Source organism: Dermacentor andersoni, chromosome 1, assembly GCF_023375885.2.
Source record: "Dermacentor andersoni chromosome 1, qqDerAnde1_hic_scaffold, whole genome shotgun sequence".
Taxonomy (NCBI): domain Eukaryota; kingdom Metazoa; phylum Arthropoda; class Arachnida; order Ixodida; family Ixodidae; genus Dermacentor; species Dermacentor andersoni.
In genome coordinates this window covers 278,705,119-278,727,631 of record NC_092814.1, presented here as the reverse complement: position 1 = coordinate 278,727,631, position 22,513 = coordinate 278,705,119, and the positions used below count along the sequence as shown (strand labels likewise).

The 22,513-nt window shown below is 48.0% G+C and overlaps 1 protein-coding gene across 1 annotated transcript in view; it reads right to left on the bottom strand.

Annotated features, from left to right (window-relative positions):
- LOC126547671 (uncharacterized) overlaps nt 1-22,513 on the bottom strand; it is a 130,001-nt gene that overhangs the window by 6,716 nt on the left and 100,772 nt on the right. The window contains exons 34-39 of the mRNA XM_055063182.1: nt 19,709-19,897; nt 18,734-18,864; nt 17,040-17,184; nt 14,734-14,961; nt 5,318-5,530; nt 4,788-4,993 (exon numbers count right to left, since the gene is read on the bottom strand). Coding sequence (XP_054919157.1) covers nt 4,788-4,993; nt 5,318-5,530; nt 14,734-14,961; nt 17,040-17,184; nt 18,734-18,864; nt 19,709-19,897 — 1,112 coding nt within the window. The remainder of the gene's footprint in view (nt 1-4,787; nt 4,994-5,317; nt 5,531-14,733; nt 14,962-17,039; nt 17,185-18,733; nt 18,865-19,708; nt 19,898-22,513) is intronic.

Genomic DNA, 22,513 nt, shown 5'->3' with positions numbered 1-22,513 from the left:
GAACTCACACTTGGATGAGTATGTTCTGTCAGCCACAGACACTGGCATTGTGATGTGTCTGTGGAGTCTCCAATTAATGAATTTTCTGTTCCATGCTTCATTCTTACAGTGGCAGATAAATAGTGCAAATATTAGTGGGAGGGAGGCTTCATGGACTGATGGTCCACTAGTTTGGTTAAATTTCCGTTATAGAGCACACAGTTCACAAAGGACAGCAATTCTTCCTTTCTACTGGATGAATCGGGCAAGTATCAATGCTAGCTGCATTATTTCATGAAGTGAACTAAAAATGATCTTAATGAGAGTTGACATTAGTTAGCCTGTTGTAGGCTTGAGAGAATTTTCTTTTTTGTGTTTCAATAAATGCCAGTTGTCATCATATGGCGTTGTTGATAGAACAGAGCAACAGACTAACATTCTAGCTGACAATATCATCTCTATAGGACGAAATGGCCTCACTGTTTTAAGCAGATAACCATCTCTAATTAAGCACATGGTGCTGCCATTTATGATTTGAATGTACATCTTTCTCTGTATGGACTTATGTGTATTAGCTGCATTTCTGAGTAGTAGAAATGCACTTTTTTGCAGTGATCATGCAGCACTTATAATTTCTGTTGTGAGTGATGACCTTGTATGCTAAGTGCAATCAATTTTTTTTTTCAGATGTGTTGCATTGGCAGTGTGATGCAGCTACAGTTTAAAAAATTAAAATGAACTGATATATTGTTTTCGTTCCTGCTCTAAGCTGTCAGCATCTTTCGGTTGGTCATCTTTATGCTACCAAGCCCCTGCTAATTTTACTGTATTCTGTCATGGTGCTAGGGCAGTTATATGCTCCATGGCAGGTTGTGAAAATTGGTTACAAAATTATGTTGCCTCAAACTGTACCAGCCAGTTGGTGCAAGTTTGGCTACACCATTACTTTAAGTCGAACCAGTTTATTACTAGCGTGATAGTTCCATGAGATACAGACCCGCATGTCAATCATGCAAAGTTTAACGGCACTGAAGCTGGCGTCGGAAATTTCGATTCGACGCCACTTTCTTCAGAAAATCGAATTTTCAGTATCTTCATTTTTGCTCCCGAGACTGCCACCGTCTCCCCTTGCAGATATGCCCAGAGTGACTTTTCTCGGAGGTGTTGAAATACGCGCGCGATGCTCGCATGCTGATCGCGGACGTGATGTCTTCGCGGTTGGACTGGACGGGCCGCGCGCCCTGTTTGGTCTTACTTTCGTGCTTCGGAAGGCCTATTTCGATTTTTTTTCTTCCCTTTGCGTGCGTCCTTTCCCCTTTCTTACTTTTTTATTGCAATGCAAATTGGCTCTCCAGGCGAATTTTCCCCGTCGCCGTTATGTTCCGCATATTGGCGGCGATGAGTTACGGAGTCGCCATCTATCAGAAGCGCCTCGCTGGCGTAGTATGAGGGATCACGCGGCGCGCTCCTCATAGGTTTTGCTGTCAGCGCTCATTGAATACACCACGCGCGAGCTCTCCCGGACATTTCTGTAAGTACTTTCGAACCTAGAGAAGTCTTTTACTGTCTAAATAATAATCTTGGGCAAACTGAAAGCACAGAATCGTTTACAGACGTTATCTCTTTACCGAATACGTACAGTTAACGCCACTGCGCGCGGTCGCCGCGATGGAGTCTCCCGAACCGGCTTCTTGCGTGAAAGGTAGGCAAAGGCTGAGAGCAAACTATGTGAAATATGTTCTTATAGTGTTTGTATAACTAAATGGAGCGTAATAGAATGAAGCCTCAACGCAGCGATCGCAGATTCGCAGCGACCGACTGCGCGTCTGCATGCTTGTCCGCGCACTTTCGCTTTCGCCGCGTGCGCGTTTTCGCACCGTGCCATGAGCTTTAGGCCGCAGAAAATGAGCATTTGACAGTATACAAGCAACCATTGTTGCGTGGGCGCTATCAGAGCTGTTAAAAAATAATTTCATTGTAGAGACTTCGACGCCTACGTGGACTGTGTGATGTGCCGTCGCGACGGTTCAATCTTTTTTTTTTTTCTTTTATATTCTTGGACATTTCAATATTATTTCTCGAGTTGCGTCGCACTGTATGTTTATCGGTGTTCTCAGCGTGCGATTTCCCGCTGCTTCTTTTTTGTAATCCAGTGCATTAATTCATAACACAAACATGACCACATGCCATGCTTTTTTTTAAATGTGCTTCTTACCGCTCCTTTTCCACTCCAGTGAACTTGCCAGTACCTATAGCATCGACAAGTTCATGGACCAAACCGCCATGACATTAGTCGGGCAGAAGACTCGGGCGAGCGTCTCGGTGCGCGTTTTCCGAACATCGCAGACCCGGCGCCATAGCAGAAATCTTCCTCGCGTCTGTGCTTGCTGCATACCCGAGTTGTAGCCGATGACTGTTTGCCGGTTTTATGTTTCGCGAGCCAAGCTTCACGCAGCTTCTCGTCCTGCGGCTACGTGTGAATAAGGCTGACACCGGGTTCCGTTGCGTACGTCTGGCACTACGGCACCGAGCAGTAGCCTACCATGTTGCGCGCCTTCAAAGGCAGCCACTACCTATATTGTAGTGCTTTCGAGCGTTGTAAAGGAGACACTCGACGCGGGAAAATTTTGCCACTAAATGAGGACCGCAGCGTACGAGGGAATTTAAACTCGTTTTCAGCTCGCTTCGGCGCTCCCGAAGCAGCCGACGCGGCTGCTACGTCCACGTGATCCCTCGTAGCACGTCACGCCGACGGTGGCGCCAGCTTTTCCAGTGGTGGAGCTCGAGGCCAATACTAGGGTGCCTAGAAATACTTCCAGGGACCCTACCAATACTTCAAATGCGATAACATCGCTCCCCGCGCGCCGTAGGCTGTGGGCGAGAGGAAAGCGTGCAAAGGTGAGCTGGTAAGGACGATGGCTTGAGGCGCCGAATGTTTAAGGTCGTGTGATCAAGCGCGCGCCCTGTAGGGGGGTTTCAGGCGAGCGTGCGTCTCCTCATAGCCTAGCCGTGGCTGCGCATGTGAACGAGCCGAAATTGCTGGTGGCTTCATGCGTACAATTTTTCCGCGTGCCTAGTTTTGGAGGTTGCATAATCTCAATTTTCAGAGACGTATTGAAGCGAGAGGCAGCGTGAAGTGTTTACTATTTGCTGTTGGCGCCCTTGATCACGTCGGCGTTGTGACAGCGAATGCTCGCGGTCATCGAGTGAGAGCTATTCAGGTTTGCCTGCGCGCAAGTGACGCCATGCGAATACTGCAGCTCATACGGCTCATAAAACTACAAACCTTAGTTCGTGAATTTGTTTGTTTGCTATCGCTATCAAAGCTTCGCCTTTCGGGCGACATTGCAACTGCTTTTCTCTTATTTTTACCGTGACCGGCTTTGAAGTGTTAGTTGTGTGGTCCCCCCCCCCCCCCCCCCGAAAGAAAGATATTTGTTATATCTGGGTGCACTTTTAAGAGCTAGAGTTGGTACATTTTAATGGACCGAAATGTGGTCGCTATAAGCGATATGTGGTTATAGCTTATCTGGGATCGTTATATAAGTGGTGGTAAACCGACTACCAGGAAAAAATTGTTGAGAATATTGAGAAGGGCTGCTTTGTGAAGCACCCACCAACTATGTGACCTATAAAGATTTTTGCTCTATGGAAACGTCTGTAGGGTGTGCTTGCGTGCATTTTATTTCATGATACTTTCGTGTTCATATCGGTTGGCGCAGGACAGGGGAAATTGGAGATCGCAGGGAGATGACCGTCATCCTGCAGTGGACATAAAATAGACTGCTGCTGCTGATGATGACTCGTGTTCATATCTTCATGCCATGATTTCTGTTTCGTGCGTCACTTAACAGTGTGATCGCATGGTTCACGCCGAGTACGGCTCTTTGGGCCCGCTACATACTGACTGTAAGTCATAAACATAACTTTGAGAGAAAAAAACAACAACAGTAGTGTGGGTTAGATATAGAACATCGGTAGAACTAGAGGTACTGAGGTTATGCAATTTGTAGAATGTGGTCTGTTTTTAGTGAAAGAATAGGTGCCAAGGTAAGGCTAGCAGAGAATTAAGATAAGAAATTTGCGGGTATGAGGTACTGTTTGATACAGGACAAGGGTTGGGTAGAGCTCATCATCCTGCAGGGGCTTAAAATAGGCTGACGACGTTAATGGTGATGACACGTCGTGGCATTCCGAGCATCTGTGCATTTGTTGCTTTGGTGTGGCAGACTGAGGCATTGAGAGATTGTTTACTGCTTACGGACATTTATTGGGAAAGCTGTCTGATAGAAGTATGCAGATTCGAACAGTTTTTGGTTATATTGCATGACTGCAAATTCGTGCTTGATCTGTATTGAGATAACGAGAAAGTAAAATGCCAGGTGCAGGTGCAGGGCCTTGATTTTGTTCTGTAGCCTGCGATATCTCCTTTCACTGCCTGTGTGTTGTTCATTATGGTAATTGTAAAGCGCATATATTCTGGAATAGAAACGGGTGCGGAGTGAAGGTAATCTTGAGCTAGTACGAGTGTTAATTTGTTTATAGGGAATGCTTAATATTAATGACTGTATTAATCAGTATTCGAAGTTTTAGACACTACATTTACATGCTTTAACAGCTCGGTTACAAGTACAGCGCTGGTATCAATACTGTAAACTCGCGGTGGTGCCATTGTTTGGGAGTCGCACTACATAACCGATCGCAGAACAGCATGGATACTCGGCAAGTATTTGATCTCGTGAGGGAACACTGCGCTCTGTGTGGTGCTCTAACTCGGGGGCGCGGAATGCGTTTATAGGTTCACGTACTTGGGTGGAAGACTCGCAGACACTGCATCGGCTGATGTATTTCTGGATGTCTCTTCCCACAATTGGTGTCATTGCCATAGGCATTGGTTCTGGAGTGCTGAGCCAGTAGCTGTAGTCGTTCCTTGATGCAAAGTTGCAAACATTATTCAGGCTGCAGAACAGGAACGGCATCGTGCTGAATCTCCGCAAGCAGCTTCCGGCGCTTCCTGAAATTTTTAGATTGAAAGCAATCAGGGTGGTTTGCAACTTGGATGCCTAGCTTACTGCCCGTAAATTGAATTTTATGACATCCTGTAGCTGCCGACAAGTATGTGCGAAAGCACTTATTCTCGGGAAACACTTTCAAGCGGCTACGTGGGCACCGGTATGGAGGACGAAGTTTAAACACCCGGAGCACCGACCGCAGGCCGTTGTGAAAAGGCAAATAAACATCTATACGGCCGTATAACAGCAGACCACCCACAGTACGTCCAGAGTTCACGTTATTCGGTTTCTGTGTGCCGACGACAATAACTAGAAATGAAACTCACCCAAGTCTTGGCCATGGGCTTTCTCATCGCCGAGTATGTAGAGGAGAGAATAGCCAGACCAGAGCGGATGGGTGCCTCTGGGACATTCCGGAACTCGTGACGTCTGACTGTGCCTGGTGAAGAAGTAGCCTCGGGACCTGGCGGGACCACCCGCAAGACCACGATTTCCTGGACGTCCCGGTGTGCCTGGCTGACCGGGGTACCCTGGCAGCCCTGTTGAAAAGCGTGCGCCGATGTAGTTGAGTGTCTAATGGACAGTTAAGCGGTGTCTCGTTATTCGGCGAGCAGCCAATATGCAGCCAATAAATTGAAGTCTTCTGTTCAGAATGCGTGCACCAGGAGAAATGGAGTTAGCGGGTAGGCAATGAGTTAAATCGATATTTTCCACCACTTCCCACGCGCGCGTCCTTCAGTCGAGACAGTAGGACGTGCTGACAACTTTTACACGTAACTGTGCCTGCAGCTTCACGTAAAAATTCCTTCCGAGAGAAATTATATTAGTGGAACGCTGCGTGCTATTCCTATAGCCATCAGTGGTTCTTTAACGTGCACCGAGTTTTCGAAGCGCAAGCGTTATATTTATTTATTTATTTATTTATTTATTTATTTATTTATTTGCCTACGTCTGTTGTTTTCGGCCTATTTTCATGAAGTACCTCTCCATTGCTCCCAAGCACAAGTTCTGCTTAGAACAACTTTTGCCGTGATGGCGACCGTTTCAGTCTTAACGTGAGCAAACTTCATACCTTCTGCGTGACAGCAATGATCATCTTCGAGATAATGACGCCTGCGAATAGCCTCCAAAACTGCCCGATGCGCGTAGGCGTAGTTCATTAAGGAGCGTCCTTTAAAGCTGGCTTCTCCACAATAAGAGACCTGGCGAGAAGAAGCCCGCTCATTCTTTTCCTTTTACAGGCGGTGATAATCTGCATATGGGAAGGATACCTGATAGTGTGGATAACAGAGGACGTTACCATAGAAGCAGTAAGCGTCGTTATAAGCAGCAACTACAAGACGTATTAAACGGGATTGATCCTGGGCAGCTCCCTCTAATAACATAAGAGAAAGAGGAAACTTTATAGAAAAAAGCACACGAGCGTAGGTAGCTCTTCCGCTGTGCAATGGGTGGTCCCCTCAGTTCAGGAGCCCAGAGGCCTTAGCTGCGCTTCTCGCTCGTTTGACCAGGATGAGCTGGTCCGCCGGGCTGGAGCTGGACAGCGCTTCCTCCCATTGCTGTGTGGTGCGGTGCGTTGTAGGTGTGAGCTGTGGTGTGCTTGCGCAATCCCATACCATGTGGCAAAGCGTTGTGCATTGATCGCAGTGTGGGCATATATAGGAATACAGCGCAGGTTGTATGGCGTGGTAGAGAGCGATAAAACTTTATTATGTCCTTGATGGGGTCCAGGGGTGGCGGGGGTCGGGAGACTAACCCCCAGTCCCCCCCATCCTCAGACGGCGGCCAGTCTTTGCTTTCTGGCGGCGTCTTCGGCCATCTGGACGGCCCAGAGCTGCTCCTCTGGGTCCAAGCTGAGCAGCAAAGTCTCCCACTGCTCGGTCGTAGTTATGATGCGTGTGTTATTGCGGTAGGTGTTGGTGGGTGAGGCTTTGGGGCATTGCCAGATAATGTGATCGAGGTCAGCGCGGGCCTCGCACGCTTTGCAGAGTGGGGAGTATGCATCAGGGTAAATGCGGTTGTATAGCACGGGGTTCGGGATAGTTCGCGTCTGAAGGAGTCGCCAAGTGGTGGATTGAGATTTATTGAGTGTTTTGTGTGCTGGGGGGTAGCGTAACCGCTCCCTGTGGTAGTGGAGGAGAATTTATCTGAACGTGATTATTCGGTGCCACGCGTGACCGCGATGCAGAACAGAGGGCTGTTCAGGATCGGAAGACTCAGGAGAAGGCTGATGCGTGCGGTGTGCGAGAATTCGGGCGGCATCATGGGCGGCTTCGTTTCCAGCCAGACCCAAGTGACCAGGGGGCCCAGATGACCTGGGCGCGGCGTTGCCTTGGGGAGGAGTGCCAGAGAGTATATTTTGCGCTTGGTGCACTATCAGTCTTCTTGTGTAGTTGCGAATGGCCATTTTTGAATTGCTGATGATGCATTGTGCATTGATAGCCGCATAGGCCAAAGCGATGGTCGTTTCTTCTTTGGGTTGCGCGGTGAGTATTGATGCGGCCGCAGCGAGGTGGTACTGCGAGCCCGCGACTGCGACGACCGCCATGGCGTTTTGGTTGGGGTATTCCGCTGTGTCCACGTAGGCTACGTCAGCGGCTTGGTCTTAGCACTTTTGTAGTTGTTTAGCTCTTTCTGCACGTCGCTCCGGATTGTGTTGAGGGTGCATTTTGCGAGGTATAGGCGGGATAACTAGCTGAGTGCGAATGTATGGAGGGATGGGTACTTTTGGTTCGAATTTGGGTGGTGTAGGTTATGCCTAGGGTGCCTAGAATGTGCCTGCCCGTGGTTGAATCTGAGAGTCGTACGTATTGGCTAATACGCTGCGCTTTAATAAGCTCGTCTATGGTGTTGTGAATGCCGAGGGCGTCCAGTTTCTCGTTAGAGGTGGAGATGGGAAGATGTAGGGCTTGCTTATAGGCCCTCTTGATCATGGTATTGAGTTTAAGCTTGTCAGTTGCATTGAGGCTAAGGTACGGGGCGACATAGGTGATCGTGCTCAAGGCGTAGGTGGTTACCAGGCGTATAAGGTTGTTTTATTTCATGCCGTGATGTCGATTTGCGATGCGTGCAATGAGGCGAGTGGTTTGGTGTAGATGAGTATCTAATTGCTTGAGTATCTCCGTGTTTCTGCCGTTTTCTTGAATGTGTAAGCCAAGGATATGGATGCTAGGTACAGTAGGTATGCGTTGCTGGTGCACGTGGAGTTCTATCTCGGGCGGATGAGGGTCTGGACGCCGACCTCCCCAATTAGGCTTGTACAGAAGGAGCTCCGATTTCTGTGGGGAGCACGCCAGGCCGCGTGGTTCTACGTATGCAACGACCTCGTTGATGGCTTGCTGCAGCGTGTCTTGGATGTCCCCATCGCTGCCCCTGGTGACCCACGGGGTGATATCGTCTGCGTAGAGGCTATGCTTGAGGTTGGGGATGCTAGCTAATGCAGGCGGTAGACCGAGCAAGGCCACGTTAAAGAGAAAAGGGGATAGAACCGATGCTCGCGGCGTGCCTTTGCTGCCGAAGTGAATAATTGGCGACTGCAACCCTCCGATGGTAATGGTGGCCGTGCGACCTGTAAGGAAATTCTTCACGTAGTTGTATGTTCGATGTCCAACCTGGAGTTGTGCCAGTTGGTTCAGTATGGCCTCATGCGTGACGTTATCGAAGGCCTTAATTGGTTAGGTCTAGCCCCAAGATGGCTCTGGTGTCCAGCCTGGAGCTTTTATCGCCATCGATAATTTGGTGCTTGAGCTGAATAATGATATCGTGAGCAGAAAGTTTTGGGCGGAAGCCAACCATGGTATTGGGGAAGAGGTCATTGTCGTTCATATGTCTGTGTAAGCGTGTGAGGATGACGTGTTCGAGGACCTTTCCGACACATGAAGTAAGGGAAATAGGGCGGAGGTTTTCAAATAGGAGGCGCTTCCCTGGTTTGGGAATCGTAATAATTTCGGCTTCTTTCCATTGTGAGGGGAGGTTTCCAGTTTCCCAGTATGCGTTAAACTTAGCTGTGAGGGCTAGTATAGAATCCTCATCTAGGTTGCGAAGCATTTTATTAGTAATGCCATCAGGTCCCGGGGCCGAGTTAGGGCGGAGTGCGAGGATGGCTTCATGTACTTCTGCTGCTTGTATGGGCGCGTCCAGGTGGTCGTTAGCGGTGCCAATGTACGTTGGAGCCGGTGTAGTAGGTTGAGGTCCTACGTATCGGTCTATCAGCTCTTGAAGAACTTGTGCGTGCGTGCCCAAATGGGTGTGAATAATTTTTTACAAGTTGTGCTGTTATGTGTTCTTGCTGTTGGCCGGATCGAGGAGGCAACGGAGGATATTCCACGTTTTGGGCAGGTTCGGTTGAGCTTGTTGTGTTTGTATCTGCGTTGCATACTGGCGAGGGCTTCCCACATATGCAGTAACTTGCTATCTGCCTCCTGCAGATTGGCTTCCTCAGGCACCAATTTAGTGGCTTTGCTCGGGTCTTGCGGCAAGGATGCGACCCGATCTTCGAAAGGGGGTTGGGTACCGGAGAAAGATCTGAGGGCTCTGGCCTGCCGGAAACCGTCCCAGTTCGTTATACGGAGTTGACGGCCCCTTAGGCCTTCGCCAGCCCGCTCGAACTGTTGTTCGGATTAAATAGTGGTCGCTACCCAAGTTATCTTGTGTGTTGATCCAGTCTGCCTGTGGAATTTGTTTTGTTAATGTCAAGTCCGGAGTAGTGTCTCTGCTAACGCTGTTTCCCATACGAGTGGGACAAGTTGGATATATGACATGAGTAAGACCTAGATTCTGTCCGTCAAGCCATAGTTGTCTTCCCTTTTGGCGGTCCATTGGGTATCCCCATGCCACCGCGGGGGCATGGTAGAGACTCAAATGTGGATATGTGCTCGGAGTTTTCGCCATATTACGGCTTCCTCTCGCGTCAGAGCATTCATTATGAGGTTGCAGTAGTGTTATTCTTAAAAGGCGATAGTGTTGTAGTATGTGCGTGTTGGTTAACCGTATGGGCTCGGAGTTGAATTGCTCGGCGCGGCCCTCTCGCGGCTCCCGGTGTGCATGAGCTCTGGCGTAGGCGGGTGCCTGCTGATTGTCGCGTAAGGACTCATGCCATGGAGTCCACACGATTTGTATGTACGGTGGGAGCTGGTGCACCCCATTACTAATGCAATGTGACCTTGGAAGTTTTGGCCCTGGAACAATTTCTGCATGCCGCCTGAGAGTCCGTCAGAACTATGACGCACTCCCAGTGCGGTCTCGTCGTGGTGGCTAACGCCATCGCTAGTTCCTCTGCCTCCGCAACGCCCGCTATGGACACCGACGACGCATTTATTTTGGTCCCGTCATTGTCGACTACGCTGGTGACGAATGCGGTGCTTCTTGCGGCGCTGGTCGCGTCTACGTACAAGACATTAGGGCGGTTCTCATACTTCTTCACGAATGCCTGCGCTCGGGCGTGTCGCCGTCTGATGTGGAAGTTCGGGTGCATGTTCCTGGGAATCGGTGAGGCACGCATAGCTTCCTGTAGTCGTGTCGGTATTTTTGTCAGTGTGCTGGTCTTCCGTACGGAATATCCCAGACGTTTCAAGACGCAGCGTCCCTCTATTGTGCGTTGTAGTCTTTCTTTCTGGCTTACCAGGTGGGCTTCTACGATTTCCCGTGCGTTGTTGTACACTCCCGATTCCTCAAGGCGAAATGTAGCCGTTCCGGGTGGGAGTCCGAGCGCTTGCTTATACGCCTTGCATATCAGCCGGTCGAGTACCTCCACTTCAGCAGTGCTGAAATTTAAATATGGTGCCGAGTACGCAATGAGGCTCACAAGTAGAGCCTGCACTAGTCGGATCAGGTCCTGTTCCTTGAGTCCCCTCTTCCTGCTGGTAATTTGTTGCATCATGCGCAAGACCTGCGTGGTCGTGTATTGTAGCTCCTGTATGGCGTATCCTCCACCCGTCTTTTTGTCAGTGTAAGCCGAGGATGCGATGTCTGTCCACCTTGAGGATTTCTCTAGGACCTATCCACAGGTGGATGGCTGGTGCCTGGATTGTTGATCGTCGTTGTGAGAGCTCCTCGATTATGAGCTCCGACTTCTGCGGCGCTCATTGCAGTCTGCATGTCTCAGCGTATCTTGCTACGACGTCCACTGCCTCCTGCAGTGCCTCTTGTTGTTCTTCTAAGGACCCTCCGACCATCCATATCGTGATATCGCCTGCATACAAAGCATGTCTGATCCCCGGTATCTTCTCGAGTTGGGATGGGAGTTTCATCATAATCACGTTGAAAAGAGTCGGCGACAGCACTGCTCCTTGTGGCGTTCCTCTATTAGGTGTGTCTACTCGCTGTGACCTCACATTTCCCAGCCTTATTGTGACTGTAAGATCTGTGAGGAAAGCCCTCACGTAGTTGTAAGTTCGTCGGCCGTAATTCCTGTCACTGAGATTGGCTAGTATGGCTTCGTGTCCCACGTTGTCAAAGACCTTCTTTAGGTCTAGTGCAAGAATTGCTTTCAGGCAGCCACGGCATTGCTGCATTCAGTACTTCCTCTTTGAGCTGCAGAAGCACGTCTTGCGTTGACAAGTTGGGTCGAAAGCCAAACATCGTGTACGGCATCAGTTGACCTTCTTCGAGATGGGTCTGTAGCCTGTCTAAGATCACGCGTTCGATTGGTTTACTGAGGCAAGACGTTAGCGAAATGGGTCTTAGGTTCCCCAGGCAGGGCGTTTTTCCCGGTTTTGGTATCAGCATAATATCCGCATGCTTGAATTCCGGGGGTAAGGTCCCTGTGCTCCAGCGTATATTGAAGAGTTCCAGTATTGCCTGCACGGTTTCATCGTCCAGGTCACGTAGCAACTTGGTGATTCCATCCTTGCCCGGGGTGATGTTTCGAGTGAGTTGCGATCGCTCGCATCAGCTCGGAACGCGCTATGTCCCGGTCTAGGTCGAGCTCGCTGTTTTCCATTCTGTCGTAGTCTGCCGCGGGCTGTGCACTGGACGTGGTTCTTCACTTGGACCTGGACCTGCCGCCGCCTCGTTATTGCGATGCCGCCCTGGGTCTGGAGTGGGCCTGAGTGGCCCTTGCTCGGTTGTTCCATCGTCACGTCATGATACCGTCACGTCACGCTATACTTGGACCAACGACTCCATTGGCAAGCATGACGCGACGTAAACGTCGGCGCCACCATTAGAGTGTTTTCATATTAATGAAACTCTAAGGAATGCGGTAAGCGCTGTTGTTTACGTGTCAGCTTGACTGTAGGGCTGTCGGTCCAACTACAACCTGACGCCAAAGCGCCGAGTGTGCACGCGTTGTGTCGTCTACAGGGGCGGACTGACCTGTATGTTTAGACTTCGACACCTGTGCTGAGCCGAGGGCGCCATCGGGACATTGTTGTTGTTGCTGTGCGCCCATTGGCTGTGCCACTCGACGCAGCGTGCGGTTGCGCGCCGCGCATGTTTCACTCTGCGCCGGGCGCGACAGTCACGGACGCTTTTTATCTTCTTTTCTCTTTTCTTTTTTGTTGGAAGGCGCAATAGCCGTTCGTTTCCACGTTTTGCGCGCAGTCTTTGCGTGCTTTGTCGTACAGTAATAGAATTTTGCACATATGCTCTTCACTGTGTGTATGGTGCAGTTATCTGCGTTTGTTGCTACTATATCTGGTACAACATATGAAAAAAGAGCGAACATTTCCGAAGGTGTCTGAAATTTGACCATTCAGAATTGTCATTCTCTATAGGGTCTAGGCGCATTCTAACTCGTTAATTGCACTATAGAGTAACAATTAAAGTCAAATTAACTAAGAAATTGCGCGATAACTCTTTCAGGAGATTAGGAGTTTCAGGAGATAACTCTTTCAGGAGCCCGTTAAGGAAAATTTACAGTAAAAAACTAAGTTAAATCGTGGGGTTTTACGTGCCAAAACCGCGAACTGATTATGAGGCACGCCGTAATGGGGGACTCCGGATTAATTTTGACCACCTGGGTTCCTTTAACGTGCACCTAAATCTTAGTACACGGGTGTTTTTGCATTTCGCCCCCATCGAAATGCGGCCGCTGTAGCCGGGATTCGGTCCCACGACCTCGTCCTTAGCAGCGCACCACCAAAGCCACTTAAGCAACCACGGCGGGTCACACGAAAATCAACGTTGAACTGTTCTTAACCGTCTTAAAAAAAGAAGAAAAAAGGAATAGAAGGTGCATAATAACGAACGGTGGTTCTCAGAAACAATAGAGTTGATTGAGCTCTATAATCGCTTGTCGAGAACCATATAAAGCCAACAGAGATTGAAGCCAAGTAACGCATAGGGGAAATGAACTATCTCTTTAATTGAATTGGCGACTTAATTAGATATGAGAATTGTATTTGCCACGACCTTTTAATCAATAAAGAAATCAACGAGCGTGGAGGATAAAATAACTTTGCCTCTTGTGGGAGCCGAACCCACAACCTCTGCTTAACGCGTTCGGTGCTCTTCCGAACGGCTGTTCCTTTGCTCATTTTCTTGGTTTTCATGTATACGTGTTTGTCTTGAAAGCTAATTCTGAAACACAACCCCCGGTAACACTTACCAGCAGATGATTAATACTTGTGATTAACACCTATGATTGATAAAAAAATTAATTAAAAAAGAAGCAGTTTTTGAGGTGTAGTTCGTGTTCCTCACTGATAATAGCAACCTATTAGAGTGCACCCATTTCCTCCAACCTGCAGGTTGCGCTCCTGTTATTAACGCAGCCTGCAGCGGTTAACCTAACTTATCACTGTGATTATTATGACAGGGAGCATGCCAAAGTTTTGCAGCATTCAAGAGGCCAAAGCGGCTAGCGGGTCAAAATTTATGCCGGAATTTAAGGTGATTCATGGAGGCGCAATATTGAGCAGTAAGGCTACCTGCTGCATATTTTCATGTCAGGCTCGAATCCGCACGTCACGAGCAAGCGTTGTCTGAAAACGAATTATAGTATTTCTTTCCATATTGATCACGGACGTACCGTCAGTATAAATTCAGACGCGAACAGGAAAAAAGAAAAGAAAAAATCAAAACTGATCAGAACGCCTGTCAGTTACGCCTAATTGCGGAAGCCTGCTGTGTGCAGTCCCTCCGTATGCAGCCAGTTTTTAAGCATAGCATCCTGGACCGCACCAGGACGAATCTTTCTTCAACTGCGAGGCTTTTCTTTCGAGGAACCCGTAGGGGTTCCCTTTGTAGCAATTGCTACGATTGGGTGAATGTCTAATTTTCCCTTTATTAAGCATAGCATAATCCGAAATGTACGTTTCGTATCCTCAATTAAGGCTCTGTTACAAATGTAGGTAAACCCGTGGAAATGCAAGAACGCATTGTAGTCGTTGTCGACTTGTTCGCGTTTGAACTTACGCTGGTGGTGCGTCTAAACGTGATTGACTAAGAATTACGAGGCACACGACGCCAGCGCACGCGTGACGCATGACAAAAATGACCATTATAGATACCGGTTGAAATGCATCGTTAAACGCGTATATGCACGAACGTACGCAATTTTCTCGGCTCAAAACGAGGATGCGCAGCATCGTGGTTCGCCGAGTACATTTCGAGTGGGTCACCTCGAGCGAACGTACGGGCTGCTGAAGCTGACCATGATTCGCGCCTCCGGCGTCAAAGCAAGCAAAGGGAGTCTCGAGGGAAATCCGTTTCCATTGAAAGGGACTCTCTCACTCGGCGCATCAAAAGCAGTGACACCAGGAGCATTGCATGCGCAGCCAATGGTGCTCAAAAGACCTGCCTTGGAATCCTTCGTCACCCGGGAGACCTCGAGGGCCGGAGTAGCCTGGAGGCCCCGGAAATCCCGGAAGCCCATAGTCTCCCGGTTCGCCGTTGACTCCCGGGAAGCCTTGGTCGCCGGGAAGGCCTGGCAATCCGTTGGCGCCTGGGTAGCCTTTGTCTCCTTGGATACCCGGAGGCATCCGCCTATAATCGCTCGGAGAGGAGCTGCCACGTTCTCCTTTAGCACCTGCACGTTTCATTAAACGGCCACGCAATTTAGAGTGAGCGTGTGGTGGGCATTGCTTTTATTTAATGACCAAGTGGGACAGCCGTCACCAACATACGGCGACAAATGCTCCGCTATTCATTTTCCTCTCAATGAAGAAAACTAATGATAACAAGTTCCCTTGGCGCCGGGAGGGATGGCGTGTTCAAACGCACAACCGAAACAAAAAACAAACAAAAATATTTTTGAGCCTGTGTTTTCAGGCAACATTAATATTGATTTGTTCAAGCGTTCGCTGTATTGCTTTGTAATGGAAAATACAAATTTTGTGCCCAAAAGGTGGGCTTCTCAGGCACTACGTACTCGGTCATGCAGAAAGGCTTGTTTCGACGAGCTGTAACCAACGAACCATTAAATTCTACAACAGGTTTTCTGTGATGATCGTGAGTACACAAATAGAGTAGAAGAATTATACCGAGTATTCTTTTATTAATCGGTGCCAAAAGTTTCTCACATTAAGTTTTATCGAAGCCTGACGGCTGTATATTCTATCGGCGCCACGTGCATTCGTATATACGAGTAATTAAGACATACGGGGTGATCATCTTTAAAATTTATGGAATTTTAAAAATCGTCTGTTGCAGCTAACATAATTGTACTCTTTGAGCTGGATTGTTCATAGGCGGATATTACTTGCACGAGAAATCGAAACATATGTTCAACCAATTAACAAACGTTTGCTAATTAACTTCCTTATTCATTACTTTACGGCACATATTGCAATTTACGAATTGTAGCCGGAGAGTTTTTTAGGCGTATCCACATGGAATCAATTTCCATGACACCAGTTTGATGATATGCGTCATCAAACTCGCCGTAAAAATGCATTGTTACACTTACTTTTTTAACAAAACGCTCTTTCATGCATTGAAGCACAAAAGTGGCTTCTTATGATAGGGAGCTCCCACGTATTTCGTCCGAAACTTTGGGCAATAATATATCGAAACTGGTGTCATTCTGGAAATTTAAGTGGATACGCCATGTCAACTCATTGGCTACAATGCTTAAACTTAATTAATGAAGAAATTAATTAGTGAATTTTTTGGTAATTAGTTGAAAATCAGTTTCGATTTCCCGTGCTAATAATGTCCGCCTCTTCGAATAATCTAGCTCAACGATAAGAATTATGCGATTTGCCACAGGAGATCGCTAAAAATTTTGCAATGCTTAAAAAATGATCACCCTGTATGTGTTGCTCGATTAGTTTCAGATGAAGAATGCGAGAGGCATGAATAATGCTAGAGGCAAGTTTCCGTTTTCTTGCTTGTAGATTTCACTGCATTACGAGTGCGTAAAGTTAGAGGAAATAAGTCTTCTGGGTCAAGTTTAACGTTTTCTATAAGGCTTACTGCTCTGGCAGCGACACAGACCACCCTGAGCTCCGTATCGCACGCCTAAGTATGCTAGTAAAATTATATAACATACAAACCGTACATACAGCAACATAGACGAAATGTAGAAGTGCACTAAAACGCTGCTTTCCGCGATCTATGTGTTTAGCACTTCAACAATGTTCTTCAGTGCGAAAATATGTGTGGATCCATTAGTAAGAGTCACCGGGCCACAACATAGAAATCGAGGAGGTATAGGGCGTAAAAGAGTGATTTTTGAAACGAGTTGAATACTGATGGCAGCGAATATAATACGAACCGAACAGTGATGACACCGAATTCGATGCCATCAAGTTTAATAATACGTAATGACACCACTGCTCTCCACATAATAGAATATAGCAGTTATTCGAATAAGAGAATATTCAATTCGTCATAAGAAATTATCGCATGTCTTTGGACAACCATAATAAAGAAAATATGTTCGACTTTTCTTCCATGGTCTTATCTAGAATCACTCCGACGCACCTTCAATAGCATTCTTAGCGTTTTATTTTTCTTTTTGCAGCCGATGTGCCGCATTAGTTCTGCTCAATATTACACACAACCATTGCACGCAGACGCGTAGTAAGTGCCACGAGAAAGCATTTGCTTTCGCTGTGCATGGTACTACTAGCTCCAATTATTTCCAACGAAATAAGCACTTGCCTTTTGTTCCGTTTATTCCGGGCCTTCCAGAAGGTCCGGGCAAGCCGGATTCACCTCTCGCGCCTTTGAGTCCAGGGAAACCGGGGAATCCCGATTCTCCAGGCGCCCCCTTTTCACCCTTGTAGCCTCGCTGACCGTCTTGTCCCTGAGTAGAGAGGGACACTCATGAATGTGAACACCAGTGAGCTGGTGTTCTCTATTATGTACGCCATTGGCTTGCAGCATACACACCCCCCTCCCAAAGTGCAAGTAGATGTACACACGCACACTTATACACACAGACACATTCTGTATTTATATGTGTTTAAAGAAAATCAGCCATAGCATAACATTTATTTTCATTCTAGCCGCATTTTCGACCATTTGAACCAATACGATTGGGTGCATTAGTTTAACTATCGCCGTAGTGGGTAACCAAGTGATTTGCATCTCTGAAAGTGGCGCCAGGCGTGCTTGGTTGATGAGGCGCTGGAGGGGCAGGCGTGCAGGGGTTGAGCAGCGAATACTTGGCTCCCATAGCATTGTGTACAGAATGTGCGTCGCCCTTGCAAACGAGGAGGTAGGGTCCTCTGAACACCCAACTAGGATGCCATTCGAGTTATAATAGTAGTAACGCGTTTGGAGCAATCAGAAGTGTAGAGACCGCGCATGCGCAACAGTGCACAGATGTATGTGCGCAAACTGCTGAGTGCAATTGAGGATTACGGAATAAGCGGCTCCCTACCATATCCAAAACACTGTTGTATACATTACAAATCACTTTAATGCCAGACAGACACCATATACCGTATAGACTCGTGTAACGGCCGCACCCGTGTAAGGGCCGCACCCCCAACTTGGCAGCCTAAAATTTGGGGAAAAAATTTCAACGGAGAAGCAATCGCGTTCGGTGCCCCGATGCCGCCCGCGAGCATCGGCGAATTTTCGCGCGCTGCGCCCTCAGGGTTTGCACAAGATCAGAGGTGTGCTCGTCGGATCGGCCGGCAACTTTTGACCAACAGGTTCGGTCCCGTGTAAGGGCCACACCTCGTCAAAATTGTAAAAAAAAAGTGCGGCCCTTGCACGAGTCTATACGGTATGTAATATATCTTTTATTTTGTGTAAAACGCAAATGGACATCGGGTGGATAGGGTATTAAAAATGTTTGATGCTGACTTTAGAATGTCACTGAACTAGGGTCCTGAAAGTGTTGGCTACGATCTGCAGAGCGTCGATGTGAGAAGATGGAGAAGTGCAATTCGGCACAGTTGATCTGTTCGAGTGGAAAGTGAGCGGCGTCGATGAGCATACAGGGTACGAGCGATTATTCATTTCTGCAGTTGAAAGCTACATTCAACGACAATCCCCCAAATTCGTATTTCCAGTTTTGTTTACAACTGGCGGCAATGCAGATTCACGTGTTTTTGTTGCGTGCTGCTCTTTCAGTTATTTCGGCTAGTTTTATTCTTGACTGAATCATATAACCTTCGGAATCTATCCTGCATGTCCGCGAATGTCATCACAGTGGCATGCTGAGAAATCTGCTCAGAATAGTATTTTATTCTTTGTTGTTAAGTGACGCGCATAAGCAACGCAGGAAGGACTCAAGTTATATAGCTGGCTTGCATTCGACTTCAATAACACCACCCTTAAAATCTGGATGACAACCTAGCTCTGTTCTTGGAGAAAAAAGGAAATTATAGGCGATAGCGTACCCTGGCCCCTGGTATTCCCGGCATTCCAGGAACGACAGGTCCCGGCAAGCCTGAATCTCCTCGGCTGCCCTTTAATCCATCGTTGCCGGGGTAGCCATGCTTTCCCGAAGGTCCCTCTAGACCAGGAGTGCCTGTCGTCGGTTAACGAAAAACATGTATCAGTTTCATTCACGCGAACGAAACATCGTGGGCCTCTCGGCTTCCTACCCTTCTTGGTTTCAGAAGTGTTCACCAAAACCCTTCCCAGTCACAGCCTTTAATATGTTATCTTTACCCAGCCTACAGCATGACTAGTATCTCGGATTGTTGGCCCCTTAGCTAGCGCAAGAGGGTTGACCAGACAGCCTCCTGTTCCCACCAACTTCGGCCGTGCTCCACGTATATAGAACACAGCTGTGACCCTGATACAATTCTGCGGATACGTCCTATTTCTCAAGTTAATTCCCTAAAAACTGTAGGTTGCAACTTGTCTTGTAGATTTGAAATATCCATGCAAAAGTATTGTATAAGGAGTAGTATGCCTGTTGATGTACACGTCAACGGGCAGCACCACAAGCCACAAGCAGAAATATCTCGTGTGGTGAACGTCACTTGCTTTCTAGCATTGCGAAAATAAAGTGTTTTAACTGGCTAAGCTCGACGCTCGCAGGAGCGCCCTTCATATTATCATTAAGCCATGGCCAAGAACATGAAGTCACTGTATACACCCTATAGAAAGAAAAAAAAAGGAGAAAGAAGAGAAAGGTTAATCGGTCGTTGTCTATTACATCTATCTTTCCTTTTTCTTTCTTTCTTTTTCTTTTTGTTTTCTTTTGCAGTAGGGTGCGTACGTTCTTACAATTGACTTGGATTCCTCTATGATATGACCCTTTTGGATTATTCGTTGATTAGCAAATTGCTTACTGACTGTCGCTGACTAGATGCGCGTGAAGTACTTGCGTTGACAGATGAGTATAACGTTAATGGGAACGTCACCTGGAAGGCCGCTCAGTCCTGTGTCTCCTTGTTCGCCTTTGAAGCCAATCGGGGCGAGACCTGGGTAGCCGGGCGGTCCGTCTGGTCCTGGAAGTCCTGGTTCTCCTGCTTCACCTTTGAGTCCCGGAATACCGGGGAAACCGGGCGGTCCGGGGACGCCTTCGTCTCCTTTCGGTCCCGGGTAGACGTCTGCGAGTGCGTTGCACGAACCAAGGTTACACCCCCAGCACGGGCTCTTTCTCTGGTACCAATTTTTCTGAGCGGCAGTTTATAGCGCTTCACGCGCTTTCTCCTGCGGTCATTAGGTTATGCCCGTAAAACAGGCATCGTCGGCTGCCTATAGCTCTAACCATTTTACTTTCTGTAACAGAAAGTGTACCGACTTTTAACAGAACGAAAAGACAAACCTACTTGCTGTTTCTTTTTCTTAAAAAATTAAACTTCTGTGAGATCAACCGTATTTGCACGAATATAAAGCGTAATAGACGTTTGACAACTAGAACAAATAAGACGAACAACTCTTATTATAACGCGAACTATAACAAAGCATAACGCAATTGCAGCATGATACCCGATCTTCTATACAGTGATGTGCGTCGGCACGGGACCACCTGTGCTGGTGACAGCGCTTTTGCGGGCAGAAATCCTACGCTATTTTAGCCGTCATATCACGCGAGAAGCAGAGATCATGTACATACATTTCAATGTGAAACGTGGACATCGTTTACCGCGATGCTACTTTTCTTTTCCAAGTATGGTCCATATCTACGGGATGCTGCGTGGGCACGCATAATAGCGACATCAGATCGCTGCGTTTTCCTAGATGAGCCCGCGATGCTATTTTTCTTTTCAAAGTATGGATTTCAATAAGAGCGTCGGCCTTCCTATATCTCAGCCAGAGCGAGTAGTCCATATCTACGGGATGCTGCGTGGGCGCGCATAATGGCGACAGCAGATCGCTGCGTTTTCCTAGATAAGCCCGCGATGCTATTTTTCTTTTCAAAGTATGGCCTTCAATAAGAACGTCGGCCTTCCTATATCCCAGCCAGAGCGAGTAGTCCATATCTACGGTATCCTGCGTCGGCGCGCATAATAGCGACAGCAGATCGCTGCGTTTTCCTATATGAGCCCGCGATGCTATTTTTCTTTTCAAAGTATGGCCTTCAATAAGAACGTCGGCCTTCCTATATCCCAGCCAGAGCGAGTAGTACATATCTACGGTATGCTGCGTGGGCGCGCATAATAGCGACAGCAGATCGCTGCGTTTTTCTAGATGAGCCCGCGATGCTATTTTTCTTTTCAAAGTATGGCCTTCAATAAGAACGTCGGCCTTCCTATATGCCAGCCGGAGCGAGTAGTCCATATCTACGGGATGCTGCGTGGGCACGCATAATAGCGACAGCAGATCGCTGCGTTTTCCTAGATGAGCCCGCGTTGCTATTTTTCTTTTCAAAGTATGGCCCTCAATAAGAACGTCGGCCTTCCTATATCCCAGCCAGAGCGAGTAGTCCATATCTACGGGATTCTGCGTGGGCACGCATAATAGCGACAGCAGATCGCTGCGTTTTCCTAGATGAGCCCGCGACGCTATTTTTCTTTTCAAAGTATGGCCTTCAATAAGAATGTCGGCCTTCCTATATCCCAGACAGAGCGAGTAGTCCATATCTACGGGATGCTGCGTGGGCGTGCATAATAGCTACAGCAGATCGCTGCGTTTTCCTAGATGAGCCCGCAATGCTATTTTTCTTTTCAAAGTATGGCTTTCAATAAGAATGTCGGCCTTCCTATATCCTAGCCAGAGCGAGTAGTCCATATCTACGGGATTCTGCGTGGGCACGCATAATAGCGACAGCCGATCGCTGCGTTTTCCTAGATGAGCCCGCGATGCTATTTTTCTTTTCAAAGTATGGCCTTCAATAAGAACGTCGGCCTTCCTATATCCCAGCCAGAGCGAGTAGTCCATATCTACGGGATGCTGCGCGGGCGCGCATAATAGCGACAGCAGATCGCTGCGCTTTTCTAGATGAGCCCGCCATGCTATTTTTCTTTTCAAAGTATGGCCTTCAATAAGAACGTCGGCCTTCTTATATCCCAGCCAGAGCGAGTAGTCCATATCTACGGGATGCTGCGTGGGCGCGCATAATAGCGACAGCAGATCGCCGCGTTTTCCTAGATGAGCCCGCGATGCTATTTTTCTTTTCAAAGTATGGCTTTCACTAAGCGCGTCGGCCTTCCTATATCTCAGCCGGAGCGAGTAGTCCATTATCTACGGGATGCTGCGTGGGCACGCATAATAGCGACAGCAGATCGCTGCGCTTTCCTAGATGAGCCCGCGATGCTATTTTTCTTTTCAAAATATGGCCTTCAATAAGAACGTCGGCCTTCCTATATGCCAGCCGGAGCGAGTAGTCCATATCTACGGGATTCTGCGTGGGCACGCATAATAGCGACAGCCGATCGCTGCGTTTTCCTAGATGAGCCCGCGATGCTATTTTTCTTTTCAAAGTATGGCCTTCAATAAGAACGTCGGCCTTCCTATATCCCAGCCAGAGCGAGTAGTCCATATCTACGGGATGCTGCGCGGGCGCGCATAATAGCGACAGCAGATCGCTGCGCTTTTCTAGATGAGCCCGCCATGCTATTTTTCTTTTCAAAGTATGACCTTCAATAAGAACGTCGGCCTTCTTATATCCCAGCCAGAGCGAGTAGTCCATATCTACGGGATGCTGCGTGGGCGCGCATAATAGCGACAGCAGATCGCCGCGTTTTCCTAGATGAGCCCGCGATGCTATTTTTCTTTTCAAA